This window comes from Carassius auratus, chromosome 6 (assembly GCF_003368295.1).
Source record: "Carassius auratus strain Wakin chromosome 6, ASM336829v1, whole genome shotgun sequence".
NCBI lineage: Eukaryota > Metazoa > Chordata > Actinopteri > Cypriniformes > Cyprinidae > Carassius > Carassius auratus.
The window spans coordinates 6110652-6137736 of NC_039248.1; the positions used below are offsets into that span (position 1 = coordinate 6110652).

Sequence of the window (27085 nt, forward strand, 5' to 3'; positions counted from 1 at the left end):
AGATCATTCAAAAGTACCTACAAGCCCGTGGATTTAGAGATTGATTTGACTCATTGAATTGATTTTCTAATTAGCAGCCAGGCGTGAAAACAAGCGTCTCTGGCTTCGCCATATAATCTCACAGTCAGCTGTGGGTACATTTGATGTGCCTTCATTCCTTCCTCATGCATGTTTTTTTGTTTCTCAAGGTGCATTATTTCTCATCCAAGCTTGTGATCTTGTCATCAGATGTCGAGTGCTTTGAGTATTTTCATGTCCAGTGCAAATGTCAACCCCTTACCTTTCCCCACCCCTTCCAGAAACAAAATGTTTCTATTGGATAATCCCAATACATTTGGATTGGCATGATTCAGATTATCACATGACCCCACCCCATTGAGTGCAATCCCTTGATTGACATGATAACACAGGCTGGAAGTCCATTCCGTTAAGCAGTGGTCAAGCTTCGGTCCGCCAGTCAGTTTGAAGAGGAGGGGAGCCGCATTAGCATTAACTAAAAACCAGAGCCACACGCTAAGTCTGAGACAGCATTTCATTAGCTTTGATTGGGGAAAACTGGATCTTGACATGGAAATAGCAAGCTCTTTGGAAAACATATAAACTCGCCTATGAGCTTTTCTATTGGATGGCATCATTTTCTAACCCTTGAGACGCTGGTACATCAGTGGTTAAAGGCTTTTGTGCAAAACAGAAGCATATAAAAGCTTCTCGCATAAATAAATTAGTTGATGCAAGACTCTAATTACATTGTCTGATGTTATTGTAGATCTAAAGTACTGGGCAAGAACTCGTTTCCTGACCACAGTGTATTTCTTAAAGCTACCGACCCTTCTGATGGTTTTGCTGCCGCTGAATTGATAAAACGGTCAGTTAGAGGCTAAAAAACACACAGAGGAGGATGCTGTCTAAAACTGAGCTGGAGCGCTGGTTGCCGTGGCACCCAGCTAATGCGGCGCGGGGGAATGATGTAAGCATGCTGTGTGCAATTTCAGAATCTTCCAGAATGTCTTTAACATTTTAATCACAGTAGGAATATAAGAGGCTGAGCAAACCTGAATGAGCTGCCCTGACCCAGACCGAATGGATTCACTGGAGAGTCTCTAAGCTTTAAATAAGCCTCTCATTAATCTGAAATAATTTTTGATGTTAGATCTAAAGCAAGGCTAATGGATGGATTAAAGTCTAAAGGTTGAAACATTTTGATTGGCTTCCTAATCCCCTGTTCTCTGGTACTCCCTAACTTCCAGCTCATATTTTCAAATCTGATTAAGAACATATCTTGTTGGCAGAGAAATGAGTTGGCATGAGGCACAGAATTGTAAAGTCATGAAATATCTTTCTAAATTAACAGTTGGCTCGGTTCCAGCCAGAGCAGAACCTCCTGATTGCATATGCACAAACAAGTGACAAAAATGCAATTACTGCAGCAATTACACACCTCAGCAGATTGAGAAATGCCTTCTTATGGCCAACTACTATGAAGACAGATTCCCACTATTGCAGCAGTTCACAGTGCAATATACTGACTGAATATTTGCAGATTTGTAAATGCAAAAATATGAGTATAGCATTAAAAAAAAGAAGTGATCGCAACTCAAAAGCAGTTGTTTATCATAAAACTATTTCTTTCTAATATGGGTCATTTAGAGATGGACTGATTCTTAATTGACTGCAACATTTAAAGTTTCCTGTTTTTCAAAGCTCACCTTTCCTCACACCCACACACCCACACACACACACTCAACCTCTTGCTGTTTTCAGGTAATTTAGCCCTAAATGCTCACTGATAGCCTGTACAAAAAAAAAAGAACATACAAGCTAATGTAACAGAAAGATGTTCGATGGGCTACTGATGTAAAATGATGATCTTGCTCATTCCATATGACTGAAGGTACTGCAAAGAACAACAGAAACACAAAGTCATGTAGAAAACAACAAACCAAAACAAAACGGCTAACAGCTGTCTCTCTTCGGTGCAAAATAGGGTTGTTTAAGAAGGAGGGAAGGGCACAGGCATTGAGAAACGAAAAACAAAAGGGCAATCCGATACAAAAAGAGAGATAAAATGAGAGAAAGACGAGAGTTTGGTCTGATTTAGATGACAAAGGCAGTCTCCATGGTTAGTGTGGGTAAGGAGGAAGGTGAGTCTCTTACAGGGCTCTCTCAGAGAAAACCTGGGGTTCGTCTGTCATAACGCTGCAATAACAGGTCACACACAGAGAGGAGATACACACTTCACATAACATGGATAATAACGTCTGCAACTTCAACACTGAACCACTTAAATCAGATATAGGAATAGTTAGAAGAGGGGAGAGAGAAAAAGATTAAGCACAGTGACAGTACTGCTGGAAAAGCATGGAAATGTGCCACACAAACACACACAGTTAAGCATACTCAATTTCACCCGGGGCAAGGATGCTGAATTTAGCAATTTCCTCAACAGCCTCATTCATAGTCTTGGATGCATGATGCCATGCCTGCTCAGTTGGTCGTAAATAATACGCATTAGAGTGTGTGAGAGGTAGTGTGTGTGCAAGCCTATGCATGTTTATGAGAATATTGTACTGATATAATGAGTATACTCAATAAATCTACCCGCTACAGTGCCCAGAGGTTTGTCTTAACTAGCTGCAGATGAACAGGGTCAAGCTGCCCTGAAGCCCATGGAACAGTAAAAACACACACACACATACACACACATTGGGCTGTAGCTCTGAGCAGAGAATAATGCAATGGTAATATGACTCAACACAACTGTTTGTCCTCTACAGGGAAAGAGACATTGACTCCTGATGAATTACAAACAAACCTAAAACAATAAATTAAACCATTAAAAATGTTTTTTTTTTTTTTGCATAGCATCACAGCAACTTTCTCCGACACTGAAGCACAAAAATTCAGAACTGTCTTTCATACCTATTAACAGTAAAAAATTCTGTTTAGCCGTAGAAATCCGGCTTACCTCTTTACTGCCCTCGACGTCAGACGAGTCACTACTGAAATCTTCCGTATTCAGATTTTCAAAGTCCGACTCTCCCACCGCAATCGGTACTGTAACAGTGAGGCTGGGATTGTGTATGAACGACATGTAGTCGCCTTCCTCGATTCCATACTTTACATGACCTTCCACTCCATTACCAGGGGAGACACAGCCCTCCTTCAGATAGTCTTTAGTGAGGTCGACGGCCACCGGAGCATGATTGGACAAGCAGTTCTCCTTGCCGTTGCTGTGGAGGTCGTCAAGGGGTTTCTCTTCGTCTAGAGCACGAGGTTTAGAGACGGCCAGGCAGAGACTTTGGAGGAACTGGCGTAAAGTGGACTTGACCAGTGCGATACCTTTCTGTATTCTGCCCACGGCGATCTGCAGGTTGTTCATTTCGCTGTCATCATCCGTGGCGGCCAGGTTATCGGCACTGAAAGAGCTCAACAGCAAGGCCAGGAAGAGGTTCAAAACCTGCCACACAACAACACACACTTTCAGAATCGGCGAGATCAAATGGCAATTTTGCCACAGATTTGATTCAGGCTAAATGCACCAACTCATTTTCGAGGGGGTTTCAAAATCAAAACATATTTCAAATATATATTACTATTTGACCTATTTGAACATTGATGATAATAAGAAATGTCACTTGCGCATCAAATAAGCATATTAGAATGATTTCTGAAGGATCATGTGACTTCTTTCAAAAACATCAAAAAATCTTACTGTGTACATCAAAAAAAAAAAAGAAGAAGAAGAAGAAGAAGAAGAAAAAAAAAACTATTTCAGGGCTGATTCTTACCACTGTGCTAAAATTAAATAATGTTTTATTTATTTTTTATTTAAATGTATTCATTTATGTTATTAATGACAGTACAAAGACTGTATCACATTAATACAAATATAGACTTACCATTAGGAATAATGACTACCAAAAAAACCTAAGCTAAACCAGGCAACATGGTAAAAAAAAAAATTCTTAATGGTACTAAAATAAGCTTAATTTCCCTTATGCAAATTATAATTTCCAATTGCCTTTTTTTTTCTTTTTTTTTGGAGGAAAATAGGAAATGTCAATGAAGGTGAATCAGTTCTATTTTGCTCTTGGTCTTGGGCTTAATGCTGAGGAGCACAAATCCAGCATCATGCAAAAGTAAATATTATTGCTTACCGTCATTGTAGAACAGAACATTCACATGTGCACTAATGATATTTGTTAATTTATTCCATAAGTGTCTAAAATATCTAAAGTGTCTAAACTATCTAAACAAGTACATCAAATGACTGAAGTTGCAAAGTAGGAAAGTGTTTCTGGATCAACATTCTGTCAAACAAACAGTCCTTTCCCCAAACCTTAACTATTACAGTACATACCAAAAATCAGATGGACACTTTACCTTAAACTCAACGTTACCCTTACTTTAAACTCAAAATCTGATCAGTTTACAGTATTTGAATGTTGTTGCAGGACCAACAAATATTTTAATCCAGTAGCACATCCCATTGACAGACTCCCATCTATCAGTGCAGAAAGTGTAAAATTGCAGAAGAATAAGAACATAAGAGGAATAAAAAGAAAGACAGGAAGAAAGTAGAAGGGAAAGCCTATCTTCCAGATGTCTGGCATGTGTGGCATGATAGATCTTACCACCAGATTCCCAATGACCATGACCATCATGAAGACGATGAGACACATTGTCTGTCCCGCCACTTCCATGCAGTCCCACATGGTTTCGATCCATTCACCGCAAAGCACTCGGAACACAATCAGGAAGGAGTGGAAGAAATCGTCCATGTGCCACCGCGGCAACACACAGTCAGCTGAGATCTTGCAGACACACTCACGGTAGCTCTTTCCAAACAGCTGCATTCCCACCACAGCGAAGATGAAGACGATGATGGCAAGGACGAGGGTTAGATTTCCCAAAGCACCAACTGAGTTACCAATGATCTTTATCAGCATGTTCAGGGTGGGCCAAGACTTTGCCAGCTTAAAGACTCTTAACTAAGAGAGAGAATGAGACAGGAAATGTTGGAAAATAGATGTTTTGATGTATGAAAATTTGGGTTTCTGAAAAGGCATCAGCCATGCAGTCCAAAGCTTGCACAAGCATATAGAGTACATTAAGCTCAAGTGCTGTTGTCATGAATTGTACTCAAATTGTTCTGTTCATTACAATTTATAATGAAAATAACAGCATTAAACTGGGAAAAAGCAAAACAGAAGCATTTTCACTAGTGGTCTTAAACATTTGAATCCCCATTATACAAGAGAAGAGATTTGCTCACCAATCTAAAGGACCGCAACACAGAAAGTCCCTCAACATTGGCCAGGCCCAGTTCCATGAGACTCAGGCTCACGATGATGCCGTCAAAGATATTCCAGCCTTCTTGGAAATAGTAATATGGGTCTAGAGCAATTAACTTCAGACACATTTCTGCTGTGAAGATCCCTGTGAATACCTGCACAGTGCGCAACAGGAACAAACCAGCACACTGTTAAACCTGCATTCTCAATGTTTAAACAAAGATTTTAATGCATCATAAAAGTTTGATTGAACTTAGTAGTGTAATTACTATTAAGTAATTCAGTAGGTTTGTATTTGTTGTACTGTTTTTATGTTGATTTAAATGAACCAAATCAATCAAAAAATACTCTATTATAATAATTGGAATCTGTCATTGAGAGCTCACCAGGTTCCCAACTGACAGCACATGGTTGAACCTTTCTGTCATAGGGTAGTGCTCCATAGCCATGAAGAGTGTGTTGAGAACAATGCAGATGGTTATGGCCAGGTCTACAAACGGGTCCATCACCACCATGTTCATAATCTCCTTCACCTTCAACCAGGCTGGACAGCAGTCCCAGATCAGGAAGCTGTTGGCAAACTTGTACCAGCATGGAGGGCACTTCTGCCGCGATTCCTCAAGCTCTATGAACAGAAACCATTTGCAGTTTAGATCCATTAAATGTTAAAAACTATGGCTTTCAAATAGCTTTCACGTCAAGGTTGCATTGCAAAAAAAAAATTAAGTTGAGTGCATTCGAGGCATTCAGAAATAATTGCACTGGAATGTCAGCAGTGTCAGCCACTATGTGACTTAAAGTCAGTTTTTAAAGGTCAGTAAATGAGTGTGAGTGTGTGTGAGGGTGATCTTCATTTTCATAGCTAATCAAAGGGAAATTGTACTTTTTAAATGATTAGATTTACAATGGAATATATAATATGAACATACTGACTGCATCTAAAACAAACCCTTTTACATATATGTCACTCATTTAATACTCAAGACACAATTGATCAAATTACTGATAATTTACTTTTATCAGTAAATAAAAGAAACTATGTCAAAAAAAAGCAAAATTTATTTATAAATCGAAATGGGGCTAAAAATGAAAGAATATTACTTGATTTTCTTTATTATCTTAGAAATCATAGAGAACAGACTGAAACTATTATGGAAAAATGTCAAAATGGTTTTATCCTATGTGATTTTAACACATTTGTGTGCTTGTGTAAGGTCAGCGTGTCTCAGACCTTCCATAGTGTTTGTCAAAATGCTGGCCACACTGAGAGCTCTTTTTCTGGCTACTGTCTCATCCAGATAATCAGATGGCTGGTGTGATCCTGAACGTTTTTTGCGTGCCTCAGACTCAGTGGTCGTGCCCTAGAAAGAAAAAAATGCATCTTGAGGATTGAGCATATTACTGTTAACATAACAAGATTTAATTTCCTTATGCACTTCAATTACTCTACCTCAGGTAACAAACGTCCAATTGGTGATGTTGGCACAGACGTCCCACCCACCAGGGAGACCACTCCATTGCAATCGACAGTGCAGTGCATTTTCCCGTTGGCTGGGAGCATAATTCTGGGAGCGAGGCTGCAGTGACTGACAGTGGAACTTCGTCTCTCAACACAACGAGGTACGAAAAGCGATCCGCGGCGGCTGTCGCTATCCTCAAACGTGCTGTGCTCATCATCAGCAAAATCATTCTCTGAGCCAAAGTCTCGCGCTCTACCGCGAAAACTGAACAGACTCGCGCGACTGTTCCTCCTTGGGGAGAAGAGAGATCCACGAATACTGAGAAGAGACTGAAAAGAGATACAAACAGAGAAAATGTAAAATAAACAGATTACCTGTTTATGTGTCCGATAGCCAGCACACAGAACAAATTTGTATTTGTTATTCCAGTCCTAGTATTACTAGATTAATAATTAAATGATTTATCACTCTAAACTCTAAAGGTGAATAACATGCTTTACAACACTAGTACTGCACAGAAAACTTGAATAATCTATGCAAGAGACATATTTATATAATCATATATGAATCTTATTTTAATCTAATGTATGTACACACACACACATAAACTATTCAAAGTTCAAAAATCAGTCTTTCATCAAAGTTGTCCTACAACCAAAATGCATTTTTGCCTTAGGACAACTCTGATGAACTGTTTTGATCTACTTCAAATGTTGACTACTATATATATGTGTGTAAACAATATTAACAATGCTGTTCCTGCTGAATTTAATACAATTGGTATGGCAGGGTCAAAAGGTTTCCAAAAAGACTGCCTCTGACTAGCAAAAGTACCAAGTAGAGTTCATGTCTGTGATATAAACTGAAGTCTATTAGCAATATGTCCTACCCCAAACTCCAAAATACATCAACACATGAACACAAACATCACATGGTCTTCTAAGTTTCTCTAAGTTTGTACTAATTTGATTTGTAATAACTACATTTAATTGTGTTTGTCATGACATCAAAAGGTGGGCCCTTCTCTCTAGTTTACGTTTGTTATGTAATGTGCTCATATTATGATATATTTCAAAACCGGATATGCGATTTGGTCTATTTTGTGCATAATGCTGTTGGAGATTAATGTTAATCCACATGTCATAACTCTTAATGCCATAACCCACACACCACATTATATTTCTAGTGGACTCAGATTTGCTAGAATTAAATTAACCCACATCTCAACCACATTCACATTTGGATTACTTCTGAGGCATCTGTGTAATGCATCTGTGCCACCTTTAGCACTGTAATCCTCCGTGCATATCTGAACATTTTAATGAGCTAATATTTTGTCTCCCTATCACACTTCTTGAGTCAATTAGCATTCCACCCACCCAACCTTCGTAACAATATAGTTGATTAGAATAGATAGGCTTATCTACTTAACTACATTTCCCATAATTCCACAAAAAAGAAGTAGTCACCTGATTAGGAGTTGAACACTTCTTCTCATACGAGAGTCGGTTGGCATCGATGGAGAATCGAAATCCAGGCCGTCTAATGCTGTCCTCTGAAGCGGACTTATGGAACTTTTCCTGATTGGCTTTTTCTTCTTCTTCCCTTTGTTTTCTTTTCTTCCTCCTGTTCCTTCGCTCTTTAGCGCTCTTGGAGCTGAGTCTGGACCCCCCGGAGGAGCTTTCCTCAGACAAGCCCCCCCTCCCGCTGTACTCCCCACTCTCTGTTGCTGCTGCCGCCGCAACCTGCCAACCAATCACAGCACAAGCTCCGTTGTCAGGGGCAACCAGGGGTAGACTTAGTTCAAGCTCGCATACCGAAAGCACAGACAAGAGACAGATAAACAGTGAGCACTGAAGAAAGAAGAATCATTGCTTTATACGATCAGACTAAATTACAGTTATTGATTGCACTGCTGACCTTTGGCACTTTATTTCATTCTCAATAATCGCTTTCTTTTTTACTCGTAAAGTCTTTTTGGTCTAACTTTTGGAATCACACATAATAAACCCAATTACTAGTAAACAGCTTTATCTATCTATCTATCTATCTATCTATCTATCTATCTATCTATCTATCTATCTATCTATCTATCTATCTATCTATCTATCTATCTATCTATCTATCTATCTATCTGTCTGTCTGTCTGTCTGTCTGTCTGTCTGTCTGTCTGTCTGTCTGTCTGTCTGTCTATCTATCTATCTATCACCATTCAAAATGCATAGTCGCCATCTTGGAGTTAATCTACATCTTGCTCTTTTCGTCTTTTTCTGTGATTCTCTCGCTTTCTGTCTTCCTCTTGTTTCTCTCTTCTTCATGTTTACTAGGGAGAAAGGACACTCCCTCACTTGCTCTCATTATCTGTTGGTTTCCATGGCGACAGGGCAGTGTTATCCACAGCAAGTGTGGAGCTGAAAAACTTAAAAGATGACGAAGGCAGATGAAGAGATGCAAGATCAGGGAAGGAGAACAACATGATGATCAAAATAAAAATAGGTTCAAATTGGCTGTGCAAGTGAACATATGTTTGTGCATAGAGCTGGGTAGATTACTTAGAAATTGTAGTTAGTTACTGGTTCCAAATTCCCCAAAATTGTAACGCAAATCATTACTCATTTTAAGCTTCTTTTTGATTACTTTTAGGTTAATTTAGCCCTAACTTGTTTATAACATTGATTTCAATAGGATAATCTTGTGGTTAAATGCTGTGTAGATTTCTGACTAATCACTGATTTCCGTGTGAAATGTCTTTCTGAAGCCTTTCTGATTGTATATACGCAGTAGGCTACTTTAGAATGGAACATTTAAAGTGGTCATATGATGTGATTTCTTGGGAATCACATTTCATATGATCCTTTTTCTTTGGAGTGTTACAAGCTCTTGGTGTATAAAGAAGATCTATAAAGTTGCAAAGACTAAAGTCTCAAATCCAAAGAGATATTCTTTATCAAAGTTAAGACTTTGTCACGCCCCCCTAAAACGGCTCATTCAAACACACTGCATCACTATGTGGAAATATTTGTGTAATACCACAAAGAAAGAAGGCGTGGGTTCATTAACCGCAGTTAGTGTTAAAGCAGTTATGTCAGGGAGATGCTGTGTGTATCTACAGTAGGTGAAAGCAAAATAAGTTTATTTGGCTTTCTGAAAGTAGATGCATTTAGGAATCTAAATAGAACAGAACAGGAACGCATTTTATGGACGACCGTTTCGTGAACCTAGGAAAGGAGGTAATTCTGAGTTTGCTACGACAATCTGGCGCCTCTGAATCATCTACTGGAAGTATGTTTTGTTATTAGTTTAAGTATCTGCTATTCAAATGAGGAATTTCACGCATCACGTGTGTGGAAAGAGAGAGAGACAGCTGTCTTAACTGTCAGTGGCTTGTGTACTGCAAACACATAAGAGCTTCATCACTGTCTGTCATGCCACTCTGTTCCCCTTTTGGGCTTGAATTGATGGTAAAACTAAGGACATTATTAACTGTCTTTACATTTATTTTGAAAGATGAAGCTCTAGATTATGGAAAGGGCCATTACATTTCTGACGAGTGCTTGCGGTGTTCGGCCAATCACAAAGTACTGGGTCAGTTGGCCAATCAGAGCAGACTGCGCTTGTCGGAAAGAGAAACTTTGTAGAAAATGATGTTTAATGTTTTTTAAACATTAAAGCATTCCAACATATTCTGTTAAGCCAAATACACAACATAATGATCTTTAAAAAAGCATCACCTTTACAAGATGAAAAAGAGGAATTAGGGAGAATAAAAAGGGTGGAGGTGGTGGTTGGGGAAAACACCAATAAACTTTTTGTCGGTCCGGTGTTCTGTCACGATTGCTACAGAAAGGAGCAAGGAATGCAGATACGAGGGATAATCATCCCTCAATCATCAATCAAAACGACAGACTTTAATAATACAAACGGAGAGAAACACAGGGCAGGCTGAAGACACACGTAGCACATCAAGATGTTTAACACCGGACAAGTGAACATAGGGCAGACAACCCTTTAAATACAGAACTAAAATAGGTAATTAAGGAGACACATCTGAACCAAATGAGACCATCACACATAGGAGAGACTGGGTCACAGGGGCATGTGAGGAGAAAAACACATGCAGACAGTCCATGGCATGACACTTTAGTGTGTTCATTACAAATAAATTGATTATTAAAACTAAAAAGCAGTTCAATCAAAAGCAAGTGTTCAAGTGTTTTAAATTGTATTTAATTTAATTACAAGTACTTAATTTTTGGAATCTGATTACGTAATTGAGATTACATGTAATCATTTACTACCCAGCTCTGTTTGTCTATTTTGACATGCTAGTATGAGCGTGTCTATGTGTGTTTGCTACCTGTGCCTCTTCCTGCTGTCTCTTTAGCTGCTCTAGCATGGCTTGAAACTCTTCCTCTTTCTGTTGAGCCTCTTCTATGGTAGCCTGGTTCTGCTCATCATATGCCATGGCCACCACGGCAAGGATGAGATTCACCAGATAGAAGGAGCCCAGGAAAATCACAAGAACAAAGAAGATCATATAGGGCTTTCCAGCTGCACGCAGGGTCTGCGAGAGACGGAACACACATACACAAACAAAATGTTACAAAACTGCTTTTTAGGAAAAAAGATTCAGCATTATGATTGGTCAGATCGCCTGTCAATCAAACTCCAGCGAAGGGTCAACTCCTATTTTTTTGCGTATGACATTAAACTTTTTGACCATACTCACCATGCTTTTATTTCAGCCCATGTGGATTAATTTTGTCATTATTTTGTGCCAACTGCCTTTTATCCCATTGCATTCAATTAGCTCACAACTGTTATTAAATTAAATTTGTTTTGCTATTGTGCTGGAGCTTCAAGAAACAAATGTGTGGTATAATGTTCATAAGAAATAAATGGCCTAGACATTGTAGAAGGATACAGGGTCTTTTCATGTCTACAGGAGGATATCGAGACCAGATGGATGGTAAGCTGATGTCAGGGCTGTACCTGTTGGTAGAGGTTTTCCCAGAAGTCTTGTGTCATGAGTCTGAAGAGTGAGAGGAAGGCCCAGCTGAATGTGTCAAAGCTTGTGTAGCCGTAGTCAGGATTACGACCTGCTTTTATACACGAAAAGCCCTCTGGACACTGCCTGTTATTCCAAGGAACATGAAAATATATTGTCAGTATATAAAGTGAAAAAAATTAAGCAATTTAGCTCAACAAGGGACATCATATCAGTGGTTCTCAACCAAGAGGGGGGGGGGGGGGGGCACAATAAGTCTTAAAATTAAGTTATAGTTATCTAAAAAAAAAAATTAGATTAAGTCAAGCTGCAATATTTTAATTGAAGAAAAAAATAATGTTCTTTATATTACAACATATAATCTACCTATATTAAAATCTAAAAGAACATATTCACCCTGCATCACTTGAATTTCCACATAACAAAGGGTCTCTGCGGCCTGGGAGGAAATAATAATTGCCTAAAATGGGGAAAGGCACAAGATAAATGTCAAGAAACAATATAAAGATACAAAGCTAATAAATATATACACACAAAGATGTAATGTATGTTTCTAGCCCGGAATCCTACAGCTTGAAGGAAGTGCATTCGTCTAAAAAAGGCTAGCCTTTAAACCAGACTCACTGTCAGGCAACACACATCCACACACACAAACAGAAGTGTGCTTTGAGAACTAGATGACTCATTTTTCTTGGGCCAGTGGAGCATTCCTCACATCCTCAAGGACATGTAGTGTCAACGAGCATCTCAATAACACACACACACACACACACACACACACATAGAATGAGAAGCACCGATTCTTCACTTACTCTCATCACTAATGTACTCTGTCCAGTTAATGGCGGTGCTGTAGTTCAGCGTGGCAGTCAGGTTTTCAGTGAAATTGAAGTCTGGAATCTTCACACACTTCTGCCGCAGGTTTCCCATGAAGAGCTGCAGTCCGATCAGAGCAAACACACTCAGACAGAACACAGTCAGGATCATCACATCTGACAGCTTCTTCACCGACTGGATCAGGGCGCCAACGATAGTCTTCAGCCCTGAGGAACACGCAACGGTGGTCAAAAACACTCCCGATGCACACATCAACTCAAACATAATATGAGTATGGTCAATACAGCTACATTGATATGGACAGGCTGTTATGGTAACACTTTAGAATAAGGTCTAATACATTATCATTATGTACTGTATAATGATATTAAGTTGTACAACATTTAGGCTAATATAAATGTGTTTACTGCTAAATTTATAGATATTTTGTGTATTTTTACATGATCACAAACATGAATAACAATGAACAATAGTGCATTTAATAAATGACCATGAATCTAAATAAATTGTTAATTGTTAGTTCATAATACCTAATGCACCTTATTATTAAAGTGTTACTCTTTCTGTCATCCTGATGATTTATTTATTTTTTATTGCAGGAAAGGTGCACCCAGAAACTCATTATTTATTCACCCTCATGCCATTCCAAACCTGTATGTTGTTATTTGTTTCTGTTAAACACAAAAAGGAAATTGACACAGCGCTATTCTACACAGTGACAGTTCATCGGGAGCACAGCTGTCAAGCTCCAAAAACAAAAAAACACCCTTAAAGCACCATAAAATATCCTATACAACTGGTGCACTACATTTCGAACCTACTGACAGCTTTATGTGACAACAGAAAAAGAGAGTTAATTTAGTGTCATCTTGAAAAACTGAAGTGTATATTTAAATTAATACTTAATTTCTGATCTGTTCTTTACAAAAACTATCTTTGAAAACGGCATACAGGTTTAGTTTGGAATAATGAGTATGAATGAGAGAAAAAAATGGCTGAACTATTCCATATAATCTGACAAATATTAATTATAATTTAATTATAATTTTAACAAATATAGTTACTTCAATCCTTTTATTATAATACATATAGAATAACACTACAAATTTAGAAAACATTCTGCATAGATTTAATAAATTAGTAGTAAAAAGAAAGCAAAAATCAAAAGCTTTTGAGGATTAAAACATGGTTTTAAATATTAGTGTGCATGATAGTTGAATAAATGTTTGTGAAATTGCGTGTAAACAACATTCAATCATGCAGTGTAAGACTGTGAGTGTGAGTGTTGCCTCTGCTTGCATGTGTGTGTGTGCACTTCACACACACACACACACACACACAGCAGGCAAACAATGGGCACGGCCGACGGTGCGCATGCACATATAACTCAAACAGCAGACAGAGGAGAAGAGAAGAGTAGAGGGTCTCAAGTTCTCTATCTCAGGCTATAGGCTTCAGCAATGTCTCATGCAAATAAACAAAAAAAAAAAACAACACAACTCAAAAATGCCCAGTTGTCTATTTCCCAAGGCATGATGGGAGACCTTTCCCAAGGAGTGATGGTCTTTGGGAAATAACAGAGCAGAGCCCGGCAGAAGGGATATAAGGAAAACTACAGAATGTGATTTTAAAAGCCTGGAATCCCGTTTTTTACGCCCGAGTGGATTCCTGCTTTCTTTGACCGCTGGGAGTGACAGAATGAGAGAGAAAGGCCAGCGGAGGAGGGGATGGAGTGAGCAAGAGCTCAGATGGAGAGAGAGGCAGCCTGTGAGCTAGCCCTCACCTGGAATCACTGATATAGTTTTGAGTGCTCGTAAAACCCTGAAGGTTCTCAGTGCTGAGACATTGCCCAGATCCACAAATTCTGTTACATATCTGTAGGGAGGGGAGGGGAGGGGCGCACACACACACACACGCACACACGCACAAACACACACACACACGCATGTTAGGACAGGACAGGGTAGCAGAGGGAAACGTCACACAGAGACACACACCTGACTGACACCCGTGTTTACGCGCACACGCATGCGCACGTCTATACACACACGCGCGCACACACATCCCTTACCTGGGATGACTGAGATAGTTTTCAAAGCTCTGAGCACTCTGAAAGTGCGGAGAGCTGACACATTGCCTAGGTTTACAAACTCAGTTACATACCTGTAGAATCAAATAAAGAGTTACAAGTGCACGCACACACTCACTCAGACGCACACAACCGCAACCAACATGAATTCACCAGCTTTCCTTCATCAATGTGTCCAAAACTATCTGAGCACACTCTCATTAACAGTGCAGGAAAAACAGTGCACGGTCTCCTTTTTCTTATGTTTTAATACGGAATAAAAAGCATGAGAAGCAGCTGTCTTCAGAGATACTCACGCCATCATAATGACACTAAAGTCCAGCCAGTTCCAGGGGTCTCGCAGGAAAGTGAACTTCCCCACACAGAAGCCCCTTGCCAGGATCTTAATCAGGGACTCGAAGGTGTAGATCCCTGTGAACGTGTACCTGAATGCACACAAACAAAACTTCACCAAAAACAATTACATTGTATGAAATTGAAATAATGAAGTGTTAAAGATCCTATGTAATATGTTATCTTATTTGCTGTGCTGACAAACTTCTTAATGAGAAAGAAAAAAAGTCAGGGCAAGGAATGCTGATGGGCTGAAGTTAAATAAAAATATAATAATACTAATAATAATAATAAAAAATAATTAGAAAGAATTTCCAAATAAGGATTTTATTTATTAAATTATTTATACATTTCTAATTTTCTAATTTTAAAAGTCCCAAAAAAAAAACTTTCTACTCAGTTTTGTTAGTCAGTTACAGCTATTATGTAAATATATAAATAAGGGGGAGAGGAAACAATGTACAGATTACTTTTTTGGACAAAATCATCAATATGTTTAGTTCATTGTCCCGGAAGACAAATTTGTCAAAAGATTAAACTGTAAAATTATGCACAGCTGTGTTAATGATGTGACTTACTCCACATTCTTGGCCCAGTCAGGGGGATTGCTGAGGGTCATGAAGGCGCAGTTGGTCAAGATTGTGCACATGATCACAAAACTGAACATTGTGAGCAGCAGTCAAGGAAAATACACAAAGACACAAATACACACAAATATTGCATGTACACTCACCCAGCTACACCTAATGTCTAGTTCAGCCTCAGACAGCACACCTAAGGTAATTGTCTTTATATTATCAATGCATAAGAGGAAGGAATAATTATTGGATTTACCAAACATTTGCCAGGTGTGTACAGTAGCTTCAAATATTTGCAAGATATTAAAAAAGATTTTTGAGGAACCTCGCAGCAAACAATTCAACTTACAAATTGCATTTTATAAAAAAAAATATTTGAAACTTTTTATTCATTAAGGAATACTGAAGAAAAAAACAGAATCTAAAAAAATATTAAGAAGCAAAACTTTTTTTAAACATCAATAATATGCACCAAATCAGAATATTACAATGATTTCTGAAAGATTATGTCACGAGTAATGGCTTCTGAAAATCCAGCTTTGCCATCACAGGAATAAATTCCATAATTAAAATAGTTAAACAAAAAACACCTGAAACATATTTTTTTTTATACATCTATTTTAAATTGTAATTATATTTTACAATACTACAACTCCACTACTGTTTTTTCGATCAGAGACATTTTTCATCAACATCTTAGGACCCAAACTTTTGAACGTTATACAGTATGTACACTGAACAAAATTATAAACTCAAGACTGCCCACATTCTTCATAAGCTGATCTTAAAGATCTAAGACTTTTTCTATGTACACAAAAGGCCTATTTCTCTCAAATATCATTCACAAATCTGTCTAAATCTGTGTTAGTGAGCACTTCTCCTTTGCTCCTCGAGATAATCCATCCACCTCACAGGCGTGGCATATCAAGATGCTGATTGGACAGCATGATTATTGCACAGGTGTGCCTTAGGCTGGCCGCAATAAAAGCTCACTATAAAATGTGCAGTTTTACTGTATTGGGGGGTCTGAAAACCAGTCAATATCTGTTGTGACCACCATTTTCCTCACGAAGTGCAACACATCTCCTTTGTATAGAGTTGATCAGGTTATTGATTGTGGCCTGTGGAGTGTTGGTCCGCTCCTCTTCAATGGCTGTGTGAAGTTGCTGGATATTGGAAGGAACTGGAACATGCTGTCGTATACACAGATCCAGAGAATCCCAAACATGCTCAGTGGGTGACATGTCCGGTGAGTATGCTGGCCATGCAAGAATGGGATGTTTTCAGCTTCCAGGAATTGTGAACAAATCCTTGCAAAATGGGGCCGTGCATGATCATGCTGCAACATGAGGTGATGATCGTGGATGAATGGCACAACAATGGGCCACAGGATCTCGTCACGGTATCTCTGTGCATTCAAAATTCTATCAATTAAATGCACCTGTGTTCGTTGTCCATAACATATGCCTGCCCATACCATAACCCCACCACCATCAGGGGCCACTCAATCCACAACGTTGATATCAGCAAATCACTCACCCAGACAACGCCATATACACCGTCTGCCATCTGCACTGTACAGTGAAAACCGGGATTCATCCATGAAGGGAACACCTCTCATAAAAATGCCAGACGTCACTGAATGTGAGCATTTGCTCACTCAAGTCTGTTACGACGACGAACTGCGGTCAGGTTGAGACCCCGATGAGGATGACGAGCATGCAGATGAGCTTCCCTGAGACGGTTTCTGACAGTTTGTGCAGAAATTCTTTGGTTATGCAAACTGATTGTTGCATCAGCTGTCGGGTGTTTGGTCTCAGATGATCTTGGAGGTGAAGATGCTGGAAGTGGAGGTCCTGGGCTGGTGTGGTTACTCGTGGTCTGCGGTTGTGACGCCAGTTGGATGTACTCCCAAATTCTCTGAAACGCCTTTGGAGTGAAATGGCACACCTGTGCAATAATCATGCTGTCTAATCAGTATCTTGATATGCCACAAACTCATGGATTCGGATTGCGATCTATTCACAGAGGAGGAGTGAGTTCTGTGATCCTACGAACCTGAGAACGCGCTGCTCACGTGACCAGTCACATAATTGTCTGCTGTAAATAAAATCGTATTGTGTAAAAAGCATTTAAAATACTTATCATGCAAAATTTATTCTTATTATTCCAAGCATATTTCATCATATATAATTCTATTTATTATTTGATTATTTAAATATCCTGTTTAAAAAGGCAGTCTATAGTTATAATTATGGATTCGGATGCCAATTAAATCGACTAGCCCCTGTAAATGGTGAAAATCACTTATGTCTCCCTGAGAAACAATTACTGTCCGAATAGGGCTTATGACAGATTTGTGAACAATTTTTTAAAGAAATAGGCTTTTTGTGTACATAGAAAAAGTCTTAGATCTTTGAGTTCAGCTCATGAAAAAAGGGGGCAAAAAATAAGTGTTGCATTTATAATTTTGTTCAGTGTATGTTGGTCAGATTGTCAGATGTTGGGTCCTGTCTAAAAGTTCTATCAAAATAAGATGAAGTAGACAAGAATGTATGTTGCAAGTGAAAAGTCTGGAGACTAGTCTATATGTTGTTTAGATGCTTACGTACATCCATTCAGCTGAAAAAGGATATGAATGCACCAGGACCTTGATGGAGATTCTCCTCAGTGGATTGAAGGGGCTCAAAATATACAAAGCCGGTGTAGCATTAAAGCGGAATATAGCCTTCCCACGATTCAATACTATAAAGGTCTGAAGCAGAGAAAAAAAAATTGTGGTTACAGTGCACACAATCTGCGACAATATATTTTCAATCTGTTTCACGAGGTGTTATGTAACTACAGAGAATGATACACATTATAACACCAGACTGAAGTCCTGCTGGCCATCTAAACGCAAATAACAAGCTTCCATTTTAAAATCTTCTCACACATACTTTTTGGTTGCTGTAGTAGGTGTCCAGGTCCTCCAGCGGGACGGACACAAATTCGGATGGAAGGTCTCCGTAGATAAAGGGCAGGGATTTTCCTGCTTCCAAATCGCTGTTGGGTTTGGGCCCATTTTCATCATCATCATCAGGCCGTCTCTCGCCTTTGGGCCGTTTTGCCGCCTCCTCTGCGATGCGGCTCTCGATAGCAGCGAGAGACTCGGGCAAGAAGGGCCGGAAGCTGTCAGGTCCGGGTGGAACGAGCAGCTGAGCAGCCATATTGACATCCTGCTCTGGTAGCTGCACCAGCTAATCTCCGCTCACTCTGGGAGCTGAAGGAAGGAAATCACACATTCAGTGCACAGTGGCTGCGATAGCAGATTGATCATTAAAGTGGAAGTCATTCATTTGTATGAATTGAGTCAATCTGTGGCAATTTAAAAGATGAAATAACCACTGTCAGTTTATTTACATGACGATCAGCGTCACAGTGGAGACTTGGGAGAAGATTTCATATTCTAATCATTACCAATAAAGAGGCTGTTAATATCCATGCACTGCCATTAGATGCAGCTTGTGTATGTATGTATGTGTGTGTTTACATAACTGGGTGGTTGTACCAGCTCTGTATGTTACAGTAGAGCAGCAATGCCTGTGGGTCACCAGGCATAAATAGCCAGTCTGGCGCGCTGCCCTGTGCTGTGGCCAGAGCTGTGAGCACCAAACTGGGCATGTACTCAGAGCAAATCAGTTACATTCCCAGGGGCTCCATGACCCCTATGAATCCCCCATCTTCTTCAAGATTCAGAGTCTCAAAGAATAGAGATGTTTATGTAAGACATGGGGGGGGGGGGGAGAAAGAGATATAGAGATGAAGAAAGCATGAGGGAGGGAAAAAGATGAGTGTGAATATTAAAATGCTCATACTTTGTAGACTGTGGTCAATACTTACAAAATGACAATAAAAATTACTTAAAAACTTTAAAAACTTTTAAATTGTTAAAAAAAATCAATTCGGATATATTTTCTAAATAATTATCAGTTTATTGGGTAGCACAACTGTTTTCAGTGCTGATAATAAGGTTAAATGGCACCAAATCTGCATATTAGAATGATTTCTGAAGGATCATGATTTGACACTGAAGACTGGTCTGCTAAAAGTCAGCTTTTCCATCAAAGGAATATATTAATAAAAAATATTTAAAATTGTATTAATATTTCACAAATTCACTGTTTTTATTTTCAAACACATTACAAAATCTTACCAACCCAAACCTCTAAACATTAGTGTATTTTATTAAATGACAGTATGTGATACTGGATTCTGATTGGTCAATCACAGAATTCTAATGGTCTAATGGTATAACTGACTAATTTCCTACATTGCTTTTTTTTTCTCTCACATAATTTCAAGTCAAATCAATATTTTATGTTCATTTATTTATTTGCTGTGTAACACACTCTGTTTCACAGAACTCGCTTGAATCCAAAATTCAGTTTTCGTTTCTAGGATTTTCTAGAACTAGGATTTCTTTTTACACAAACAACAGTTGACACTGCTCCAAACCACCCACGATGCAAAACCTTAGTCCTCATCCAACTGGAAAGGCATAATAGTAGTTACACCAAGCAAACTGAAAAATCAGTAGTCTCTTTTTTAACTTACTGTAATAAGTAGTATCTTTTAAACTCACTGGATCCTGCAGATCATGACCGCCTTTAATGAATGAAGATGAAAACATTTTCAAAACTGAGACTGTGACCAAATAAAATCTGTTATTCACTCTTTCCTTTTCCACAAATAACTACCAATTCGAAAAGCAGCGATGAAAAAAATGTTGCAGATTTTGGAAAGACATCCTTGAAAACTGCATGAAAATTACATTATGGAATCTTATCAAAAATAAAATAAAATAAATCAATGCTTAAGAAGATATATTGATATTAAAATTAAATTCATGCATTTAGCAGACGCGACTTACAGTGCATTCAGGCTATCAATTTTTACCTGTCATGTGTTCCCAGGGAATTGAACCCCCAACCTTGTGTTGATAGCGCAACGCTCTACCAATTGAGCTACAGGAACACTGTATATGTGTAAATAACCCCAAAACATGCTGAAAATGTACTTACCCTTAGGCCACCAAAGGTGTTTTTTTATCAGAACAGATTTGGAGAAATTTAGCATTACATCACTTGCTCACCAGTGGATTCTCTGCAGTAAATGGGTGCCATCAGAATTAGAGTTCAAACAGCTGATAAAAAAACATTGCAATCCATAAGCAATCACCATGACTCCAGCCCATCAATTACCATCTTATAAAGTGAAAGGCTGTGTGTTTATCTAATAAAACAAAACTTCATTATTGAGGTGTTCTGGCCAAAGCTCCACAATGACATGCATAATGATTCTTAAGAATGCTTCCTCCACTGAGAATAACTCTTCATCCAGTGAAAAAGTCCATCTCATTATCTTCTCACTTCACTGATATATTTCTTTACAGCTGTTTTGGACCATTTTCGCTGCTTGGTCTATGCAAATTTCTCTCCTGATTCAGACAAAAATACTTTTTATCTGATTACGTATCAGCAATATTACGACTATTACTACTTTAGCTGGAAGCAAATGTTTTCATTCTTAATGACATATATGTTTTTTTATTACAAACTCACAGCTTTTCAAATCACTAGAAGATAAATGATGGACTGGAGAAGTGTGGATTTTTATCAGCTGTTTCAACTCTCATTCGGCACCCATTCACTGTAGAGGATCCTAGGTAGATGGATCGTAGGATGCTCAAATTTTCCTAATCTTTTCTGATGATGAAACAAACTCATCAGAATCTTGGATGGCGTGAGGGTGATCAATTTTTTTTTTTTTTTACCAGACTTAAATTTTTGGGTGATCTACAGGTTTCTTTTAAGACTCAATTTCTTGGTGCAATGACCAAGTTTGAGTTACATTAAACTGAAAAGTGCAGTTTTTCTATGCAGAGCTCCTGCTAACAAGGTCTTATAGACAAAATCTTCCTGGGTGCCCTGGTCTGCTTTGGGCTACATTTCAGTGTGCAACTGTGACTAATATTCAGCAAGCAATTGTTTGTGTGCATGTGGGTCTGTGAGTGAGCACTGTGAGCTGTCTCTCTGTGCCACCACCCAGTCTGTTCAGCCTGTTCCCTCTGAGGACATCATAGGTAAAAAAAACAACTCCCTCATCCATGCATCCATCCATCCACGTACTCATCCACTGATCGACTTATTCAACCCCCTCCAAAAATGAGCCAAGCCTCTGGGGTGCCATTACTCCCAGCCCTGCCCTAATGCACACCTTTCTCCAGGGTCAAACCAAACCTCTGAGAGGAGGTGGGGGGCACTGGCACAATTTAAATATACAGTTGGTACTCCTGGGTAAAATCAGGGTTGCTACTACTCACCATTTTAATGAGCTGTCAAAAATCAGACAAATGCTTCCTCCAGTACCATGATAACGCTTGCAGATATTTCAGATAGTTCAGATATACTGCCATTACCATGAAGAAAATGTGTATCTTTCAGACTTGATCAAAAAAATTCTAAACTAGCACACACATCAGAACAAAACATGTCACTTTCGTGGATCCTGCATGCTACTTCATGTTCCTATGATACTGAAACATCCTGACAGTATGTCACTCAGGAAGGTAGATTAAAATATTCCAGGCCAACTCTACGCATCCAAAATGTGCCAGAATTTGCCATCAAACCTTTCCCTCAACTGTCAAACAGTCATGCATACATATTCAGACACTATATGCGTTTTAAAGATGATTTCTGGCAGATGTGGAGGAAGTGACACTTTACATTCACAAAGCATCTAATCTCAAAACTTGACATTTCCTAACAAAGCTGTGGCTGTTTTCTAATCAAGAATTTATACATTTTCCTCAACCCAACGTTAGAATCGTTCTGCTCCGTCGTGGATAACAGGGATTCGCAACAGCTGCTCTCCATGGTGCTGAAACACAGGTGCGCGCGCTTCTGCCTGGGCTCAGCTCAGGTCATCCGCCACGCGCTTCCTCCAGCGCGTCACATTCGCGTGTTATTCTTAATGCCAGTTTTTCAGACACATTGGCGCTTACGTGTTTAACACGAATGATTCAGTGAATTAAATAACAGCAATTAACAATGAAAGGATATTAACATAAATACAGAAATTCATAATTCATAAATAAGTTTTCAGTAGGTACATGTTGTTCCTTAGGATTTCACTTATTGATTTATATTATTATGTAGTATAACAACAATACTATTAAAGAATGCACACTGTAAACAACAGCCCAAGACAACGTTCAAAATGGACCAATGTTAATTTTGGCGTTTTCTTATAAGTACCGTTTCAACAAGTAATATATCCGAGGACCTCTTAAGATCCAAATACATGATTCCAGTCGACGGATGATGTTTATCACGATTGTTATGTTAGGCACTGTGTGGCGACAGAAGCCCAAGGTGATTTTGAAGGTCCTACCTTTATAGATGAGGATTCATCTCGAGCGCAGGGGCGAAGCAGCTGTCGCCATGTTGATGTCTCCGGCTATTTCCAATCCGCAGGCTCGAGGTCCACCCAAACCGCAACCAACTCCGTATATGACACCATTTACACGGCCATATCTAGAGCTTTATGTCAAAAAATAAACACCGCCCGAGGCTACAACAGCTCTACATTTTCACCAGTGACTACACCGACTGGAGAACCGAGATTTATGTAATTCCACGTAACGAGAAACCCACCCAAAGGGTTAAACGGTGTCTAGGCGACAGAGAAAACGTCTCTGGGCGTGCCTTTTTTTTCAATGACCAAAAATGTCTCCAACGTAAATTAGTTTTAGAGGCATAAAGGGTAGCATTAACACCACAAATTGGCACGTTTTGGCGTCCTCGGATTGTGTTTTTCAACCCCTTCTCGTGTACCGACAGTGTGCGACGGTGGGTGGGTGTGGAAATGTGAGGGAAGGAAGGGGTCGCGATTGCTCTTTTCAATGACAACCATTATCAATATAATTAACATGCTATGTGGAAATATTGGGACGTCCTCAAAACAAGAGTTGTCGTTCTGTTAACCTTAAAACAGTCGACCCCAGTCCTTCGTTCAAACAGCATCTCCCTAATTTTGATAGATCAGCCAAATTCAGCACCACCATCATCATCTCCATAGGCAACAAGCGGAGAGAAACCCAAACATCTGTCCAGTTTTTTTATATTCACTAATCCCTTGTAAAATCCCTTATATGTATAAAAGCGATAATGCCAGCGATCCAAATCCCGTTTAAACTCGTTATAAGTGCCTGGATGATCCGAATTACTGTGCAAACGTATGTCTCAGCCTCCGTGATTTTTATATAGATACGATCAATTATTTTGTTTCCCGTCAATTGATCATAATCCCATTCGGTTTGATGTTGAGCAGCCAGAGGATGACCTTTAAATTAATGCATCATCATATTCTTTATTTTCCTAAAGGACATGCCTAATCACCCAGCTGTCTTTTCACAAACAAATACTTATTTTGAGATAAATATATAGGCCTATGTATTGGCTATCAGTGTTACAACACTATTTTCACGATCTTTTCGGTCGTAATAGCATATGAGGGATTATAAACCAAAAACGTGATTTTCTTTTGCCAGGCCTTTCTAGACGTTTCTGAATTGATATTTTACTCACCATAGCAATGCCTGTCAGGCTCGAACCTGGATGACGGTAATTTCCAATAACTTCGTTTTTATCGTTAGTTCCGCCTATTGTGTTTTTCTCCCACTTAAAAACGATTGTTGTCAAACAGATGGAGAAGACACGGCGATGTTTTTATCCAGTGAAAGGTGCTCTCAGCTGTCGTTTGTCTCCCCAAATATCACGGATGATAGTCGCTTCCGGTTATCGGTGGCTTGGGTGGTGGGAGTGACGCGTGCGCGAGCCTCACGACTCGACTCCAGACCCGCACGTGAGGCCCCGGCCGACCACCGTTAAGAAAACACCGAGGTTAGACGCAGTTTCACTGTGAAGAAATGTCAACTTTTGTCAAGCTTCTTCATCTTCTTCTTCTTTTTTTTAAATTGGTTACGTCATAGGCATTTTACAGGTAGGCTAGTATCTGTGGCATCAATGGTTAATTCACAGTTTTTTTTGAGAAAAAAATAATAATTTTAATTAGAAGAAATTAAGCTATTACTCTAACAATTATTATTTTGTTAAAAAGTTAAAAACTTTCTAGAGTAGGCCTAATAGTTTTTGCTCCAAACTAAAATGTGTTTTGAACGTACATAGCATTTTTGCATATTATCTTTCACATTATTGTTCCTCCAGAAATTACTTTATTGTTCACATTGGTTTAACTATTTACATTTCAAAAGGGTATAATAGGGCATTTAAATAGCAGGGTATGGCATGTTGTCACAAAAGATTAAGGTGGTTTGAGTGCACTGTAAAAAAAAAAAAAAAAAAAAAAAGTCTTGAATTAGTCAGGTCAGAATAATGCTCAATAGCTTTTTGTAACCTTTTGATGTGCCTATGCAAAAATGTACATCTATACTTAAAATTGACTTAAGTATTGATAAACATTTCCTGGGAAATATTATCTGCATTAAAAGTTTGATAACTAGCTCTGGACTTTCCTGTGTTTCTTTGCTTGAAATGTCAACAGAAATGTCCAATACTTTAATTAACAGTAATTTTAAAAAGATATAACAACTTTTCAGATGTTATTTTTTTTAACATTTTGTTTGAATTGTTAGTTAAAATGCTATTGTTAATATTAATATTTAGTTAATAACACATGCCTTTCAAGACCAGCACAATGAAAACCAAGATTTAATTTTATACTTAACATTTAGGCTACATTAAACCTTCTATATCTAAAGTTATATCATCTGTTACTGTTTTACAATTTATTTTGTAAATTGGCCAACAACATTGTGTCCAATGTTTTCATGCAAATAAGTGATAAAGGGAAGAACTGGGAAGAATAAACTATAGAACAAATTACCCTAAATAAACCATAAAAAATTTAACACATTTGTATTCACCACAGAAGGAAAGTCTATGTTCTATCTGTGGACAAACAGTTTAAAAAAAGATTAAATGGGATAAAAATTATTTCAAGCCTGTTTCTTTGCATATAGGACTGTATTTTACTTTCGAACATCGATTGCTGCGTTTCCCGAAAACTTCTTAACTCTATGTCGTTCGTAAGTTATACCTTGACATTAATATGTGTTTCCCAAAACTTTCTTAGTTAAATATACCTATATCTGTAAGTCATTTATTCGGAAGGTTAGTCTGGACCACTCTTAGCTACACCTTTTCACCGTTCACAGTTCATTTCTGCTAGTGGCCACCACTTTGCAAAATGCTTCTTCACATTTCAGTCAACACAATATTAATTCTGTGGCAAGAAAAAGTGCAGAACTAAAGAAATATTACAATTCTAAAGTTGTAAACAATTAGTATTCATTTAATTGAAGCGTTTTTTATGCAAAGAATAAAAACTGTCATTACTGATGGTTGTTAGTTTTTCCATTAAAATATACAAAGGCACATCGGCTGGCAAACTATTAGGCAGCACATAATTAGGAGTCTATTTAAAGGGAATGAATATGATGGGGAGTTTAGTCAAACCATGGAAGCGAGACAGTGAATAGTTGTCCTAAATCAAAGACGTCTGCATCTGCAGAGCCTGTTAGTGTATGTGCTTTGCTTTCATAATAGTGTCAGAATAGTTACCATGTCAAAAGAAACTATTCTACAAAAATTTTGCCTGCCATGGTAGCAAATTCAGCAGCTTTTACATCTTGTTGGTCCAACTTTGTTGAGATAAACTTGACGGAGCTACTTAAAGCCCCGAAACTGAGCTGCTGGCAGCTCTCCATTTTTATGCTGTGGGGAGTTTTCTGGAGGTGGTTGGGGATGGATATTGGCTGAGCAAGACCTCGGTGGGGTGATGCATTCACTGATCACATTCTGCTCCATCATGCCACCAATTATATTATATTATATTCACCAGGCACAAAGTGATGGGGGCACATCAAGGCTTCCATGCCATTGCGGGTGTTCCGTGAGTAATTGGCCAGGTGGACAGGACACTTATCCCCATCTCCAACCCATCAGCACTCGACCAGGCCTTCATAATATATATGGACATGATAATATAAATGACAAAAGCAAGCGAAGCCAAACACCCAGTTAATGTACCTGGTTAAGGTAGAATAGTTTTGCACACTTGCAAACTTAAACGCACACGCACACACACAAACACACACACACACACACACACACACACACACATATACTCAACTTCTACTTTATTAGTTACACCTGTTTAATTGCTTGGTAACACAAATTGCTAATCAGTCAATCACATGGCAGCAACTCAATACACTTAGGCGTGGTGAAGACGATTTGCTGAAGTTCAAACTGAGCATCAGAATAGGGAAGAAAGGGAATTTAAGTGACTTTGAACGTGGAATGGTTGTTAGTGCCAGACGGGCTGGTCTGAGTATATATCTACTGGGATTTTCACAC

At 38.7% G+C, this 27085-nt stretch overlaps 1 protein-coding gene across 3 annotated transcripts in view; it reads right to left on the reverse strand.

Moving 5' to 3' along the window:
- The window catches only part of LOC113092594 (sodium channel protein type 2 subunit alpha-like), a 35411-nt gene extending 10822 nt beyond the window's left edge, over positions 1–24589 (reverse strand). The window contains exons 1-17 of one of the 3 annotated variants that reach the window (XM_026258246.1): positions 24233–24589; positions 18539–18861; positions 18236–18354; positions 15600–15689; positions 14985–15113; positions 14671–14762; positions 12575–12805; positions 12159–12222; positions 11747–11888; positions 11112–11318; positions 8224–8499; positions 6745–7083; positions 6526–6655; positions 5681–5919; positions 5276–5449; positions 4635–4991; positions 2966–3457 (exon numbers count right to left, since the gene is read on the reverse strand). In XM_026258246.1, the coding sequence (XP_026114031.1) occupies positions 2966–3457; positions 4635–4991; positions 5276–5449; positions 5681–5919; positions 6526–6655; positions 6745–7083; positions 8224–8499; positions 11112–11318; positions 11747–11888; positions 12159–12222; positions 12575–12805; positions 14671–14762; positions 14985–15113; positions 15600–15689; positions 18236–18354; positions 18539–18808 (3351 nt within the window). In that variant the 5' untranslated portion in view covers positions 18809–18861; positions 24233–24589. Of the gene's footprint in view, positions 1–2965; positions 3458–4634; positions 4992–5275; positions 5450–5680; positions 5920–6525; positions 6656–6744; positions 7084–8223; positions 8500–11111; positions 11319–11746; positions 11889–12158; positions 12223–12574; positions 12806–14382; positions 14475–14670; positions 14763–14984; positions 15114–15599; positions 15690–18235; positions 18355–18538; positions 18862–23036; positions 24208–24232 lie in introns of those variants that run through there. The other 2 variants (XM_026258257.1, XM_026258265.1) reach the window with 2 other exon arrangements.
- Positions 24590–27085: the final 2496 nt, after the last annotated feature.